Source organism: Nicotiana attenuata, unplaced genomic scaffold (genome assembly GCF_001879085.1).
Source record: "Nicotiana attenuata strain UT unplaced genomic scaffold, NIATTr2, whole genome shotgun sequence".
NCBI classification, from domain to species: Eukaryota; Viridiplantae; Streptophyta; class Magnoliopsida; order Solanales; family Solanaceae; genus Nicotiana; species Nicotiana attenuata.
In genome coordinates, this window is record NW_017670507.1 from 597,895 (window position 1) to 613,150 (window position 15,256).

At 35.9% G+C, this 15,256-nt stretch overlaps 1 protein-coding gene and 1 pseudogene across 3 annotated transcripts; both read left to right on the plus strand.

Annotated features, from left to right (window-relative positions):
* Nucleotides 1–4,737: 4,737 nt before the first annotated feature.
* LOC109240353 lies at nucleotides 4,738–5,344 on the plus strand (annotated as a pseudogene).
* A 336-nt stretch (nucleotides 5,345–5,680) lies between these two features.
* Nucleotides 5,681–8,871, plus strand: LOC109240359. Of its 3 annotated transcripts, XM_019406990.1 has the most exons (3): nucleotides 5,681–7,011; nucleotides 7,606–7,650; nucleotides 8,040–8,871. In XM_019406990.1, exon 1 carries the CDS (start codon nucleotides 5,960–5,962, stop codon nucleotides 6,587–6,589), a length of 630 nt encoding a protein of 209 aa, XP_019262535.1. In that variant the 5' UTR covers nucleotides 5,681–5,959; the 3' UTR covers nucleotides 6,590–7,011; nucleotides 7,606–7,650; nucleotides 8,040–8,871. The 3 variants fall into 3 exon arrangements, with proteins under 3 accessions (XP_019262535.1, XP_019262534.1, XP_019262536.1); XM_019406989.1 differs by having other exon boundaries at nucleotides 7,606–8,871; XM_019406991.1 differs by lacking the exons at nucleotides 7,606–7,650; nucleotides 8,040–8,871 and adding an exon at nucleotides 7,227–7,413.
* The last annotated feature ends 6,385 nt before the right edge of the window (nucleotides 8,872–15,256 follow it).

Genomic DNA, 15,256 nt, shown 5'->3' on the forward strand with positions numbered 1-15,256 from the left:
GATAGATCAAACCAGTATGCGAGTGCAGTCTCGACCTCGATTCAAGATGGTCTCGAGATAGAGCAATAATAATAACAGTAAAGAAATGAAACAACAATGATGAACAGTAACGAATGGAAAGTAAGATAAAGAGCAGTGGATGTATGTATTCTTATTTTTGAATAATCATCCCCTTACAAATGAATGAGATCCCTTTTTATATAATAGAAGAGTCCTAAATAAGGTAAACTTCTAATTATGATAGGAAACCATATTAACATCTAATTAACTGCTGTAGATTGATTCGTTCCGAGATTCACGCCATGATCCTCGACTAATCACGGATATATCGCCTTTTCCGTCATGAAGCTATGCCGATTCCACTCAAAGTTTGCCTCTTTCTGGCCGCAATCGGTGTCGACCTCGATCCGGACTCGACATCCCAGATCCTCGGGGATGATGTTCCTATCTCGACCAAAGAATGAAATCGGGTAGCCCCGATTTCTACCGTATACGTAATGATTGTCAATTGTTCCATGAACTTCCCTCAGGAATAAATTCTAGATTTAAGTTAAGTATTTTACCTTATTTTTCTCTTTTAAATTCTTGACATTCTATAATTTGATTTTAAATACAAGTGAAGACAATAAATTTTGATTATAACTCTAATGGAGTTTGTAAGAAATTATAACCACCCGAAGTGGTAAAATTTCTATGACTTGCCATGGTCAAATTTATGTATGATTGTGGTCATAAAAAGTGAAAACCCGACCCATTGAATTTGCTTTATTCTTGTTTCCTTAAGAGAATGTAGTAGCAGTATGTGATAAGTCTGAAAGAAGATAAAATTATTATCATAAAGGTATCAATGGATATAGACATGGTAATAGATGAAATTATAATCATCATCACTGTGGCAATAAGAACAATAAGGATTCTCAAAATAATCCGTCACTCTGTGAAAATAATATGTGTCATCGATTTGACATGAGATTCTATAAAGCACATATTGATGATTATGGTCCATTCATGATGTGATTATGACAACATGTGATTTATGAATACATATTCATTCTTGGAAGAATATGAATGTGCTAGTGGTAGTTAATATACCACACTCGCCTCTAGAAGGAGGTTTGAGATGATATAAAAAAAATAAAGTCATTATTATGGCCGGCATGAATGATCATTGGTCACGTACCTATTGTACGCCAAAATATTTTGGTAATGTGATTATTAAAGGATAACAGTAATGCAAGAAACGAATCTTGCATATAATTTGACCATGACCATAATGGTACAACTTTCTCTTTGAAAAAAATATTCACCATATGGATGTTGATGAATATGTGGTAGTACCAAACTAATTAAGAGCTCTAGAAGAGCCAATTATTACTATTTTGGAGGAATAAAACTAATTATCAATAAGACATTGTGTTGTAGTAAATCTCAAAGAAACTTATTGAGTTTCAAAAGTAATCGCAAAAGCGATTGGTTGTATTGAGACTATAAATAATCAGGAGATTTAATATCTTTATATTACTACAACTGTAGCGGGGTAATATGTATATGAAAACTACCCGCTTTATTGCCTGATTTGTACTACACAAATAAAAAATATGGTGAAATTACATGACGAGTAAACTAGATATTTAAATATGGATGATTAATTCATCAAATTTCTGCCGACGTCAACCTTCAAGAAGCTAGTGCCAAGATTGTATTACACCCCTTGTTTTCGAACGTGGAAATACGCCATAAGTAAATTGATATAAGCTCGGAAATGAGATGTTACATCCCGCATTTTCTTAAGTTGAAGTTTTATCGTAAGTTAATCGACATAAGCTCTAAAATGAGATTATTTTGAGATTATAAGTATTGTACTATTTCAAACAAGTGATAAGTAAATTCGTGAAGGTGAGAAGGTAAGTGAATCGAAGAAAATGAGTTTGGTCAAAGTTTGACAATTTGGGATAAAATACAGTCCGTGCTATAATACCCGATATTTATGGACTAGTACCATACAAGGTACCACATGACCATGATAGTAAGGTGTATAAAGTGTGTTAAAAGTAAGTAGTATTTTAAGTAATTTGAGATAATTCTTTAATTATGTGGATATTTGGTTAACTGTGGGTTTTTGGTGGAAGATTAACAATGTAATTAAGTGAGAATCTTGGATAATTACTAGGGGACAACAATCAACGTGGGGCTTGTGATTCTAAGGGAGTACAGAGCAATCTTTCTCAAGAATATCATACGGATTTTTCCCTACTTCGATCCGCCGTTACGTGTTGTCGCAATTGACGTGTGTTAGAGGGATTGTCAACAAAATCGGTTCAAGTATGTTACTGGCTATTCTTTTTTTCTTTTTGGCACAATCTATACGACACAAAAGAAACAAGCAAATGCACAACTTCCATAAATGACTCTATTCATAGAAATATTAGAGGTGCCTATGTTCTTGAATCCCCATGTGTCTTATTATTACATCTTTTGTGCATGGGTCTCAGAAAAATACGTAAGTTGAAAAAAGGTTTACTTTATGACATTAATCAAAGGCATAATGGTCTTATGACATTCCGAAATATTTTATTGACGTATTTCTCGTGCATTGCATTCATTTATACATGTACATTGACCCATGACAAGATGATGTTATATATATATATATATATATATATATATATATATGGGAAAAGGTTATGGCGTTATATACGCACCACCACCTAATCAGCTGGTATACGTTAATGATTTTGCCCACAGTGGCCGAGATGATATGATGGGATGCCCTCAGAGGCTTGATGAAGTTATGAACATATGTACATATGCACGACATGACATTCATATGCATATGCATGTAAGTATTTCATGAGTTACAGTATCCAGACTTGCAGGTCGAGTCATTTACTCCATATTTCTTCCATGTCTTTTATGTACTTATTTATGTGCCTTACATACTCGGTACATTATTCATACTGACGTCATTTTTGTTGGGGACGCTGAATTAGTGCCTGCAGGTATAGACAATCAGTTTGACGAGCCCTCGTAGTAGACGAGGTTAGCATTCAGTGAAGGATCGGTAAGACTCCACTTCATTCGGAGTGCAGCCGAGTCTATGAGTCACCGTGTCAGAATTTTACTACAGACATATGGGTAGGCCAGTACCCTGTCCCATTTGATGTCAAATACTATTAGAGACTTTGTAGACAAAGGTTCATTTTTTACAGTATGTCAGAGGCCTTAACGGCCCATATGTATTCATGTTTTAAGAAAGGCGGTTCATTGATACAGTGTTTCCCATTTATAGTTATACATTACGAGTTGTGGCCTTTTGGCCCATTTACCAATGATAGCATGATACGAAAAGATACGTTATGTTGGTACTCAGGTGAGTAAGGAACCGGGTGCCCGTCGCAACCCATCGGTTTGGGTCGTGACAGATTGGAATGCGAAGGCTTAAAGATGTGAATCGATACTCTCATCAGGGGGAGTTAGTACGCGTTGTACTCTCCCTTACAAGGTTTTGTCCCATTAGGTTTTCCTTGCAAGGTTTTTAACGAGGCAACCAAAATGCGTATTGTTAGATATGTGTACTATTTTTTTCATTGGGTTTTATTTTAGTTAAAGCTTTAACGAGATCCATTTTCTGTTGAATAGACATTCAAGGGGAAGTGTTATAAATATAATTGTATTTAAGGTGAATGTCTATATTTTAGAGAGATTTTATGCTTTGTTGGCGACTAAGTCACTTTTTCCCTATAAATAGAGAAGTTCTATTCTATTGTGATTCATCCCAAATCAATAAGGACCCGTTTGGCCATAGATTTTGCCAAAATAAATTTGGGTTTTATTTGGCAAACACATATTTGGCCTTAGATTTTGCCTACATTTTGGCAAAATCCCAAATCCCAAAACCAGCTCAATGGCTGGTTTTGGGCCAAAATATCACTATTATATTTTTAAAATTTTTCCAAAACCTTATATTTTATAAAAAGCCCACCATTTATTATTTGATAATAATGTTCCTTCGTCTTCTCGGTCATCTGATAGTGTATCGTGTAGTTCATTATAAAAATGATAATTTTCTACCAAATTTATTTATGTTCAAGACTATGAGCGATAATATAATGAATGTTATTGATAATGGTACTGTTGGGTATTTGTGATAGTTTTTAGAACTTGTGGGTATAAGTCATGTTTCATGTTTTTCCAAAATAAATTTGGGAAATATGTTTTGAAAACTGATGTCCAAACATATTTTCATCTTCAAACCAAACTTCACCCAAATCAGATTTTTCAAACAAATTTGGAAATCTATGGCCAAACGCTAGCTAAGAATCCTCTCTCTACTTTTCACTATAATATTCTTTTCTTCTTTTATTGTTTTATAACAATTTTTTTTTAAATTTTAATCAAAGTTATGTCCAAAACTACCTAAATGCTATGTTGCTCGGACTCTCCCAAAATATCGGCGGGTACGTGTCGGATCCTCCAAAAGTAGTACATTTTTGGAGGATTCGACACGGGTGCGGCAACATTTTGGAGAGTCTGGCCAACATAGCATAAACGGAAAAGGGTTAAAAATGCCCCTAAACTATTGAAAAAGGTTTAAAAATACCCTTCATCCACCTATTGGGTTAAAAACACCCATCCATCCACCTTTTTAGTTCACTTATGCTCTTTGACCGTTAGGCTAATGCTGAATTAAAAATAATAATTATTTAAATTTTACGTGGCAATTTTTTATTGGTAGAAATTAAAACATCTAATCTATTAAAAAGACCCATCCATATCTACCCGTTTTCCCAAACACTGCTACAAAAAATGAAGTCTTCCAAAGAGACAGGCTGCCAAGCGCCAGAAGGTCCCATCCTTTGCATCAACAACTGTGGATAGTGCAACTACCATGAATATGTGTTCTAAGTGTAACAAGGACATGATACTGAAGCAAGACAGACTAAATTTGCAGCTACATCAATCGAAACATTGTAAATGGAAACTCTAGCAGTAATGACAAAGAGCCTATTGTCACTGGTGCGACCATGTGCAACCGGGATCTGTGGAATCGAAGATTCTCTCTACATAAGCATCTTCAAATTTATCCTCAGGTCAGAGTTTGGATGTGAAGCCAAAAAAGGGCCCAACTAGGTGCACTACTTGTCGCAAGTGTGTAGGTTTAACGGGATTCAATTGCAAGTGTGGAAATCTTTTCTGTGCGGCTCATCGTTATTCTGACAAGCACGACTACCCATATGATTATAAGAATGCTGGTCGGGATGCTATTGCTAAGGCAAATCCTGTTGTTGTAGTAGAAAAGCTAAAGAAGATTTAGGATGCCTCTACTATATGAACTGAAGCACGATGTTCTTGCTTTAAAATCTGTTGGCCTTCTTCCTATAAGTTGGCCTTTTATAAGTTGGAGTTAGATGGAAGTGGGGGCCTTTTTTCTAGTTGAACTTTTTATTTGGGACGGGTTAGAGTTTGGAGTGGGTAGATATGGACGGTCTTTCTAATAGGTAAGCTGTTTTAATTTCGACTAATAAGAAGTTGGGACGTGGAATTTAAATAATTATTATTTTTAATTCAACATTAACCTAACGGTCAAAGGACATAAGTGAACAAAAAAAAGTGAATGAATGAGTATTTTTAGCTCAATATGTGAACCAAGGCTATTTTTAAACCTTTTACAATACATTTTTAACCCTTCGGTAGCATAAACGTCACGCGGTTTTGAGGAGGTAGAAGGAGTGACGAGGGCATCAGCTGAATTTGGCTGTGCAGTAAATGCTCCGGAAGGTTTGTGCCATAGCCTTCTAAATTCTTTGTTTGTTGAGGAGATCAAACTGATATACTGCATTAAATCCAGTTTACTGTTATCCTCAAAAAAGTAGTTGGGCGTTTAATTGAAGCACACACATAAGTATCTATTTGTCAGCTAACGTGGTATGGGTATCTGAATCTCATTCTCGGTCCCTAAATGGACGTGGAATCAAAACAAGGCAACAAATCCACCGGAATGACGCGGCTTCCAAATTACGGATCGAGAAGAGGAAGAAATTGCTGCTTCATCTGCCTCGCCGTCCTTCTCCTTCTGGGCCTTCTCTTCCTCATCTTGGGCCTCACCGTTTTTAAAGCCAAAAAGCCCGTCACCACCGTTAACTCCGTTTCTCTACGGGATATGGATTTCTCCGTCGACATCGTCAGGCTTAAGGTTCACCTCAACGTCACCCTTCAGGCCGACCTTTCTGTCACAAATCCCAACCGGGTCGGGTTCAAGTACGACTCTACTTCCGCCATCCTGCAGTATAAGGGCCAGGTCATAGGAGATGCCCCTATTCCGGCCGGCGAGATAGGTTCCCGTGAAACGCGTCCGATGAATATTACCCTTACCGTGATGGCCGATCGATTGCTTTCCGATTCCGGTTTGTATTCCGACGTCCTTTCCGGTTCTGGTATGTTACCCCTCACTACTTACGTGAAATTGTCAGGGGTGGTCCGAGTTCTGGTCAAAATTCACGTGAAAACTACCACTTCTTGCGATTTGTACATCGATGTTCTTAACAGGAAGCTCGCCAACCAGACTTGTCATTATAAGACAAAGCTATGATTCTCTCTAGTACCACATTACACGTGTTGGTTCGTTTCACTTGTTAGATCTAGTATGTAATTTCTCTAGTACCACATTACACGTGTTCATTCGTTTCACTTGTTAGATCTAGTGTGTAATTTCTCTAGTACCACATTTGCTATTGTTTTTTCCCTTTGTTTGGTTCAGTGGGTCTTTGTTTGCAGTCTGTATATTATAGTAAGAAATTGAAGAACAAAAGACATATAGAAACGATTGCTTGGTTTAATTTTCCTAGTTGTTAGTATGTAGTCCAACTTCTACTGATCTGGTGAGAAAAGTATCTTTGATCATTTTCTTAGCATATATTTTATCACCAATAACCATATGCTGATGGATGCAGACTTTTTAGTTGGTTTTCTGAAACTCAGCTAAAAGATATTGCAGATGGGCTTAGTGATGAGGTAATTGCTGTCTCCGACTGCCTGAGACTATTTACTTTGTTGAATTCTTGTTGCTCATCGTTTTATGAGTTCATAATTATGGCAGTTCATGTAAACGATTGCTTGAGACTATTTACGTTGTTGCATTCTTATTGCTCGTCCGTTTGATGCGTTCATAATTATGTAATTTATATATCCGAGTGCTTGACACTATTTACTTTGTTGCATTGACCCAGGTTCGAAGCCAGCCTCCTCCAAATTCGTTTACAGTATCAGCTTGATACTGTTTTTAATAAAATCTTCACCTTATCAAAAAAAAAAAAACTTTGTTGCATTCTTATTGCTCATCGTTTGATGAGTTCATAATTGTGGCAGTATATGTAAACAACTGCTGAGATTATTTCATCTTTTGTTATTTTTCCGAATTTCTTATCAGAGACTTAAAAGTTAAAACATTATATAGTGCAACAAATTTAAGTCTATCCAAAAGCTCAGCTTCTTTCGGGTATTTTATATGTTTCCCCGTGACTGCAGGTGGGAGAGATAATTAAGGACGACTTATGGCCCAATCCACCGAAATTTTTTAACAATGTAATGCTTTACCTTTCATTCTAGGTTATGTGACATGAAGAATCCGATGGAGACGAGGACGATGAAGAGGTAAACATTGATGAGATTACACTTACCTTCCTTTTTATAGTTTTTCTGATATGGACCTTCTGGTAAGCTTTTCTGACGTTCCTATTGGATCTTCTGATTTTTTTTTTTTGGGGGGTTAAATGTTCTATGATGTTGTTGCTGTCCTTTGGTGCATTCCTATCTCACTGTTCCTTGTTAAAATTTGAAACCTTTATTCACTAAATAGATGGTGCATATTTCATGAAACAAACACAGAAAGATGCATAATTAACTGTTCCAAAATAAACTTTTTGGTATCTCGGTTAGCCATTTTAGATCTGAATTTTTATTGATCTTGGATATTCTCAACCTAGGCACTACTACGTGAGTCTTGACTCCAATCTTTACCTTTTTCTTTCAAGCTGCTACAGCCATACTACACAAGTTTCATAGAGTGACATGGTAGATGATGCATTGTGGTGAAGTTGTTTGGATTTTTTTCGGAAATAGTGATGAAATGTGGGAATGTCGATGACCATAGTTAGCTGTCAATCTGATGATTCATTAAAGCCTTAGAATGAAAAAAAAAGATGGTCACGTATAAAAAAAGGTGGACATGGGCAACAAGTAACGAGAGTGTAAGTTGAGGCATTAACCATTAGGGGAAGTAACCTACACTTTTTGCCCCTGCTGAAGTGGGGTAGAATCTACACTTTTAGAGGTAGTTTAGTGCCTTTTGCTTCCAGGATACGGAAATTGACTTTATTTTGAACACATATATTCATCTTGTGCCATCAAGAAAGTTGGTAAAGGAAGGAAGTTGGGGTAAATTGGAAGACAAGCCTTTTGGAGTACAATAAATGCAGTCCAAGCTTTGCATAAGTCAGAGCTAGGAAATTGCATATGATATTCCTAATTGTTTATTTGTATGACTTCTCTCAAGGAAAGAAAGAAAACTGGCTCATCACCAACCATAGGTAAATGAATTATGATTTAGGTGTGCTGATGGTTTGCTAGAGAATTGCCACTCGTCTATGCATCCTGCAGGGAGTTGTACGCTTCAGACAACAGTATGTTCACAACTTGTGTTACAGGCTTTGTGTTATTTACATAACCGAGGTTGAAAATGAATTATCTAAAGGATACTGAAAATGAATTGCCTAAATGCTTTATTCTTTTCAGCTATTGTTGTATATGCTCTAATCTGAAAATGCTATGACAGTTGAAGTTTGGTGGTTATAACATCTTATATAATGGGCTTTTCAACTAATCTTTTATTCCTATCAACCTGGGAAATGGCGATGATGAGGATGGTGTTGAACTCCTCATTAGCTCTTTAATTTATCCCTTCTTCCAAACTTTGCTCATATCAGGGTCAAATATAATTTTCAGTTGTTGCATACTCAGCCTCATAGGCGGCTTTGACTTATGATAAGACGGTTAAAAAACCCATTTTGTAGCCAGCCAACTTCTGTTAGACTTATCTGTGATGAATATGGTAGCTGTTTTCGTGCCCCGAAACTCTTTAGTCCCAGCCTCAGGTGATTAGCAAGCTGTACTTTTCTTTAGTAAGCAGCACTATGGTGCTCCACAATATGGTGATAGGTTAAACACTGCTCTTTGATCAGTGATTCACCGGCCACCGGTCAGTAGATCCAGGAAATTAACCTTAATTTCAAATCTGGGGGCTCAGCTGATTCGCGGTTTTGTTCTATATATAGTCCCTTTTTCAAGTAATTAATATGCCAGAGCTTACTTGTGATTGGTTGAACAGCTCCTTCCCCCTTTTTACTGGGGAATGGTTTTTCTTTTGAACAGTTTTTGATTCAATAAAGTATAAGGTCACTTCAAAACTTAAGAGAAGGAGAGAGCATTCCAAAACTCATCCCCTTGTATGATAGACTCTGTAGACAGGGTAGTGTTGATATTCTTCGTGTGGATACGCTTTAAATTGATAACGAGACCTTTTAGTTAAAAAAAATTCTGCAAATATTATCCCAAAAAAGAGACTTAAGCCGTCTGTTAAAAACAGATTTTGATCTACTAAAATCGAACCAAAATGTTTAACGAAAATTGAAAGCAACCAGAAAGTATGTCTTCCCGGATCTTCTGATTTTTAAGGAAATTTTACCTCTTATAGCAAAGGTATACACCCAATTTATTATAAATCAAAATCATTTTGAAATATTATTTTCTGTAGCTACCTTTTATATTTTATAGTAAAATAAGTATTTATGGTATATACTACCATTGAGGCATGAAATAAGGCGTGAAATATGCTATTTATGTTTTTTCTCTCTTAGATAGCTGGACATACCTATTTTTAAGGTGATTGCCGTTACTGTATTCATGAATACATGACACGAATACATGTGAATAAATGCACTTACAGCTCGACTGCCCTGATTTTTAGGCGCTTTTTACTGTTATATTCATGAATACAGCAACACGAATACATGTGAATACATGCGCGTATAGTTGGACTGCCTTGATTTTAGGCGCTTTTTGTTGCTGTATACACTACCGTAACAATTGAATAGTAGCTATATGAAGTAATTATGTATATGGTAGCAATATGAAGCTAAGATATTAATTTAAACTAATAAATATAAGCAGATATCATTTTTTGGATGGAGTTTTGGCACTTAGTCTTGGTTAATCGACATTTATTTATATAACGTTGAATAATTTTTTTTATAATAAAAATCATTTGGTGCATATTCTCTTATATATTGTTCTAAAGAGTGTATATATATATATATATATATATATATATAGAATGCTTTAGAATTCATATTATTGATTCACGATTAAGAAAAGAACATAAAAAAGAAACAGATATATGTTATTCCGGTCTAATAATTACTTCTTGCAGTTAAAATAAGTACGTCTGGTACATAGTAATAATAATAATATATACACGTCCATTTGAGGAGTTGTTTGTTGGTTCACAATGTAGTTAAATAAAAGTTGTAATACATAGATTCTTACGCAATGAAAAACATAAAAGATTATTATGAGGTGAATCATAATGTGTTATGAATGATATAAGAATAGTAAAGTTGTTGTCCCAATATAGTTAAATAAAAGTTGTAGCACAGAGATTCTTAGGCAATGAAAAACATATAAAGATTGTTACGAGGGGTATTATAATGTGTGATGCACGGTATAGAAAGAGTAAAGCTGTTATCTCGGGGAATATATACTTACCTCATTATATTATTCAATTATATAATAAAATAAATTGATACTCCCTCCGTTCCAGTTTATGTGAACCTATTTACTTTTTGGTTCGTTCAAAAAAGAATGACCCCTTTCTAAATTTGGAAACAATTTAGCTTAATCTTACAATTTTACCCTTAATGAGAGCTTTTATAACCATACAAATACTCTGGGCCCCTTTTTATATTTTTTAGGACCACAAATTCCAAAAGTCTTCATCTTTTCTTAAACTTCGTGTCCAGTCATACAGGTTCACATAAATTGGAACGGAGGGAGTAGTATAATTTAGTGTAAACACTAAAAATAGGACTTAACAGGCATAGGAGCAAAATATCCCAGTCCCACTTCTCAGGACGCCATTCTCAACTCTATATCTACTCTTTCCCTCTTTGTCCATTGAACAAACTCTGCAAAATCAAAGCTGCGCTTCACAAATAAAAAATGCAAGCGATTGTTAGTATACTGTATTTATAAAATAATTTTGGAAATATAAATGAATATAAACAGAAATGAACATAAACAGAAATGAACATAAACAGAAATGAACAACAAAAATAATAGAAAACCAATTCGAGCCCACTGAATTTATAGTGTTTCCTTAAGGAATTTAATCCCCTCCTAGTACCCAAGGTTATGGATTATTTCCTCCCAGGATAGAACGAATTACACACTGGTGTAGTGGTACTTCAAAGCCCAGTGTTTCAGCGAACACAAAGTTCGGTAGCAAATCACACTTACTTTTGCTTTGTTTGATGCTAAAAGTATGCAGAAGAAGGAGAAGAAACTCAGAAAATCGTAGTGAAATTCTGAGCAGGATAGTGTTGTATTTATAGCCAAAGTTGGGCTGAAATCTGAAGAGGTGCAACTCTTCAGAATGGCTGTTTATGCAAAACGGCCACAGCATAAATGCCATTACATAAATGTCCATTTACTCAACAATAAAGAGGGAAAATAAAGAGGGAAAATTGAAGGGTAATTAATTTTTTGTTACCAAAATAGAAAAACGGATTGGATTTAATATTAATATTCTGTTATTAAAATAAATATTTAATAACATTTCTGTTAATATTTTACTATTAACAAATAAATTTGGTCCAAAAAGTTAATCAATCAATCGATCATTTGACCAAATCCAAATCCAAATCCAAATCCGAATCCGAATCCGAAGCCGAAGCCGAAGCCGAGCCGAGCCGAGCCGAGTTAGCGACGCCGACGCCGACGCCGGCGCGAGGCTTGCCTTCTTCTCAACTCTTTAAGAGCTAGAAGAAGAGCAATTACTTATATACCCATAAAAAATCTCTTCCTCTTCCAATATGGGACAATGTCCATTTACCAAGGGGGGAAACTTAAAATGTCACTCAAAATTTTTATTTCCCTCTATTTCCCATTCACCATCTTTTAAGTATTTAATATATTAATTAAATACATAAAAAAACCCAACAATCCCCCACATGAATGGGGAATGACTATATCACGGAAGTATGCATGAAAAACTGTGATTCGCAAGTAAGGATTAATTGCATCTGGATAAGTAGGTTTCCCTTTGAACTTTCCGTAGTGAACTTATGCCGGATATACTCGATCAATCGGTAGATTTGATATCTTTGAACCGTCGAACTTTTGTGTATACCTAGACAACCACAAGTCACACAACCAACCCTTAACCGTATTTGGTTCTCATTGTTGTGTTCATTTCAGCCATAAACACTGTTTGGTTTCATAAGTGCGTAGAGAACTGGCCTTACGAAGTTCTCCTTGAAGCGGCTAACACTTCACACTTACATAGGTGATTCCTAAACGTGTCATCCCGTAGATACACTATTTGATATACCCCGTATCAAATTTAGAAATCATTAAAAAGCCTTAATGCTTTATCCTTGGTACTGAACATTGTCTCATCACGAGAATGGACCAAAAGTTTATTTGGCAATGTTGAACCGTCATTAATGACTTTGTTTGATCTCCTTGAACCTAGATCTTGGGATCTCCAGTCTTCTAGGTAGAGTTACCGCCACTATGACTTGTTCTCGGCCACAGTCCCATTCCCCTTGATGATTTCTCAACTACCCTCTAGTTAGGCCTTTTGTGAGTGGATCCGGCACATTATCACTTGACTTTACATAGTCAATCGTGATAATTCCTCTAGAGAGTAATTGTCTAACGGTTTTATGTCTTCGTCGTATATGACGAGATTTACCGTTATACATAACGCTCCCAGCCTTCCAATTGCCGCTTGACTATCACAATATATGCATATTGGTGCCAATGGTTTGGGCCAAAATGGAATATCTTCCAAGAAATTTCGGAGCCATTCAGCTTCTTCACTGGCTTTATCCAAGGCTATGAACTCAGCCTTCATTGTAGAGCGGGCAATACAAGTTTGTTTGGACGACTTCCAAGAAACCCCTCCTCCACCAATAGTGAATGCATATCCACTCGTGGACTTGGAATCAGTTGATCCGGTGATCCAATTTGCATCACAGTATCCCTCAATGACCGCAGGATATTTACTGTAGTGCAAAGCAAAGTACTGGGTATGTATTAAATACCCCAAAAACTCGTTTCATGGCCATCCAATGAGATTGACCTGGATTGCTCGTATATCGACTCAATTTACTTATTGCACAAGCTATATCTGCTCGCGTACAATTCATGATGTACATTAAGCAACTCAACATACGAGCATAGTCCAATTGTGATATGCTTTACCCGTGTTCTTTGCTAATGCAAGATTCACGTCAATTGGAGTCTTTGCAACTTTAAAGCTCAAGTGCTTGAATTTTTCAAGTATTGTCTTAATATAAATTGTGACAATGCCAGACCTTGAGAAGTCTTATGGATCTTAATTCCCAGAATTAAATCAGCAACTCCCAAGTCTTTCATATCAAACTTGCTAGTTAGCATACGCTTAGTAGCATTTATGTTGGCAATGTAATTACTCATTATGAGCATATCATCCACATATAAGCAAACAATGACTATGTGATTTGAAATATTTTTAATGTACACACATTTATAACATTCATTTATCTTAAATCCATTTGACAACATTGTTTGGTCAAATTTTGCATGCCATTGTTTGGGTGCTTGTTTTAATCCGTAAAGGGACTTAACAAGTCTACAGACCTTCTTTTCTTTACCTGGAACCACAAACCCTTCAGGTTGTTCCATATAGATTTCTTCCTCCAACTCTCCATTTAAGAAGGCCGTCTTAACATCCATTTGATGAATTTCAAGATCATAAACTGCAGCTAACGCTACTAACGTTCGTATGGACGTAATTTTTCTAACTGGAGAGTATGTATCAAAATAGTCAAGACCTTCTCGTTGTCTATAACCTTTGACCACAAGTCTTGCCTTATATTTGTCAATAGTGCCATCATCTTTCATTTTCTTCTTAAAGATCCATTTAGAACCCAACGGTTTATTTTTTAGGAGGAAGATCAACCAATTCCCATGTATGGTTGTTTAATATGGATTCCATTTCACTATTGACTGCCTCTTTCCATAACAACGATTCCGAAGAAGACATAGCTTCTTTAAATGTTTGAGGCTCATTTTCCAATAAGAAAGTCACAAAATCTAGTCCAAATGAAGTAGACGTTCTTTGACGTTTACTACGTCTTGGATACTCCTGGTTAAGTGTACTTTCTTTTGTTTCTTCCCGAGGTCGTTTAGATCCTTCACCAACCGACTCGCATTCCTTTTTATACGGATATATATTTTCAAAGAACTCAGCATTATCTGATTCTATAACCGTATTATTATGAATGTTGGGATTTTCTGATTTATGAACCAGAAATCGATATGCTTTACTATTAGTCGCATATTCTATGAAAACACAATCAACGGTTTTCGGTCCTATTTTTACCCTTTTGGGTTTAGGAACTTGCACTTTTGCCAAACACCCCCACACTTTAAAATAATTCAAGTTGGGCTTCCTTCTTTTCCATTTTTCATATGGAATGGATTGTGTTTTGCTATGGGGTATTCGATTTAGTATTCGGCTAGCCGTAAGAACAGCTTCCCCCCACAAGTTCTGTGGCAAACCAGAACTTATCAATAATGCGTTCATCATCTCCTTTAATAACGATTCTTTCTTTCTGCAATTCCATTGGATTGGGGCGTGTAAGGGGCCATTGTTTGATGAATAATTCCATATTCTAAACATATTTGTTTAAAAGGAGATTCATATTCACCACCCCCTATCACTTCTTATCATTTTGATTTTCTTGTTAAGTTGCGTTTCAACTTCATTTTTGTATTGCTTGAATGCGTCTATTGCTTCATCTTTACTATTAAGTAAGTAAACATAGCAATATCTAGTACTATCGTCAATAAAAGTTATGAAATACTTATTTCCACCGCGAGATGGTATTAACTTCATATGACAAATATCTGTGTGAATTAAGTCTAAAGGATTTGA

Coding starts and splice junctions, on each gene's coding strand:
- LOC109240359 (XM_019406989.1), top strand. CDS start 5,960: ATGGACGTGGAATCAAAACAAGGCAACAAATCCACCGGAATGACGCGG.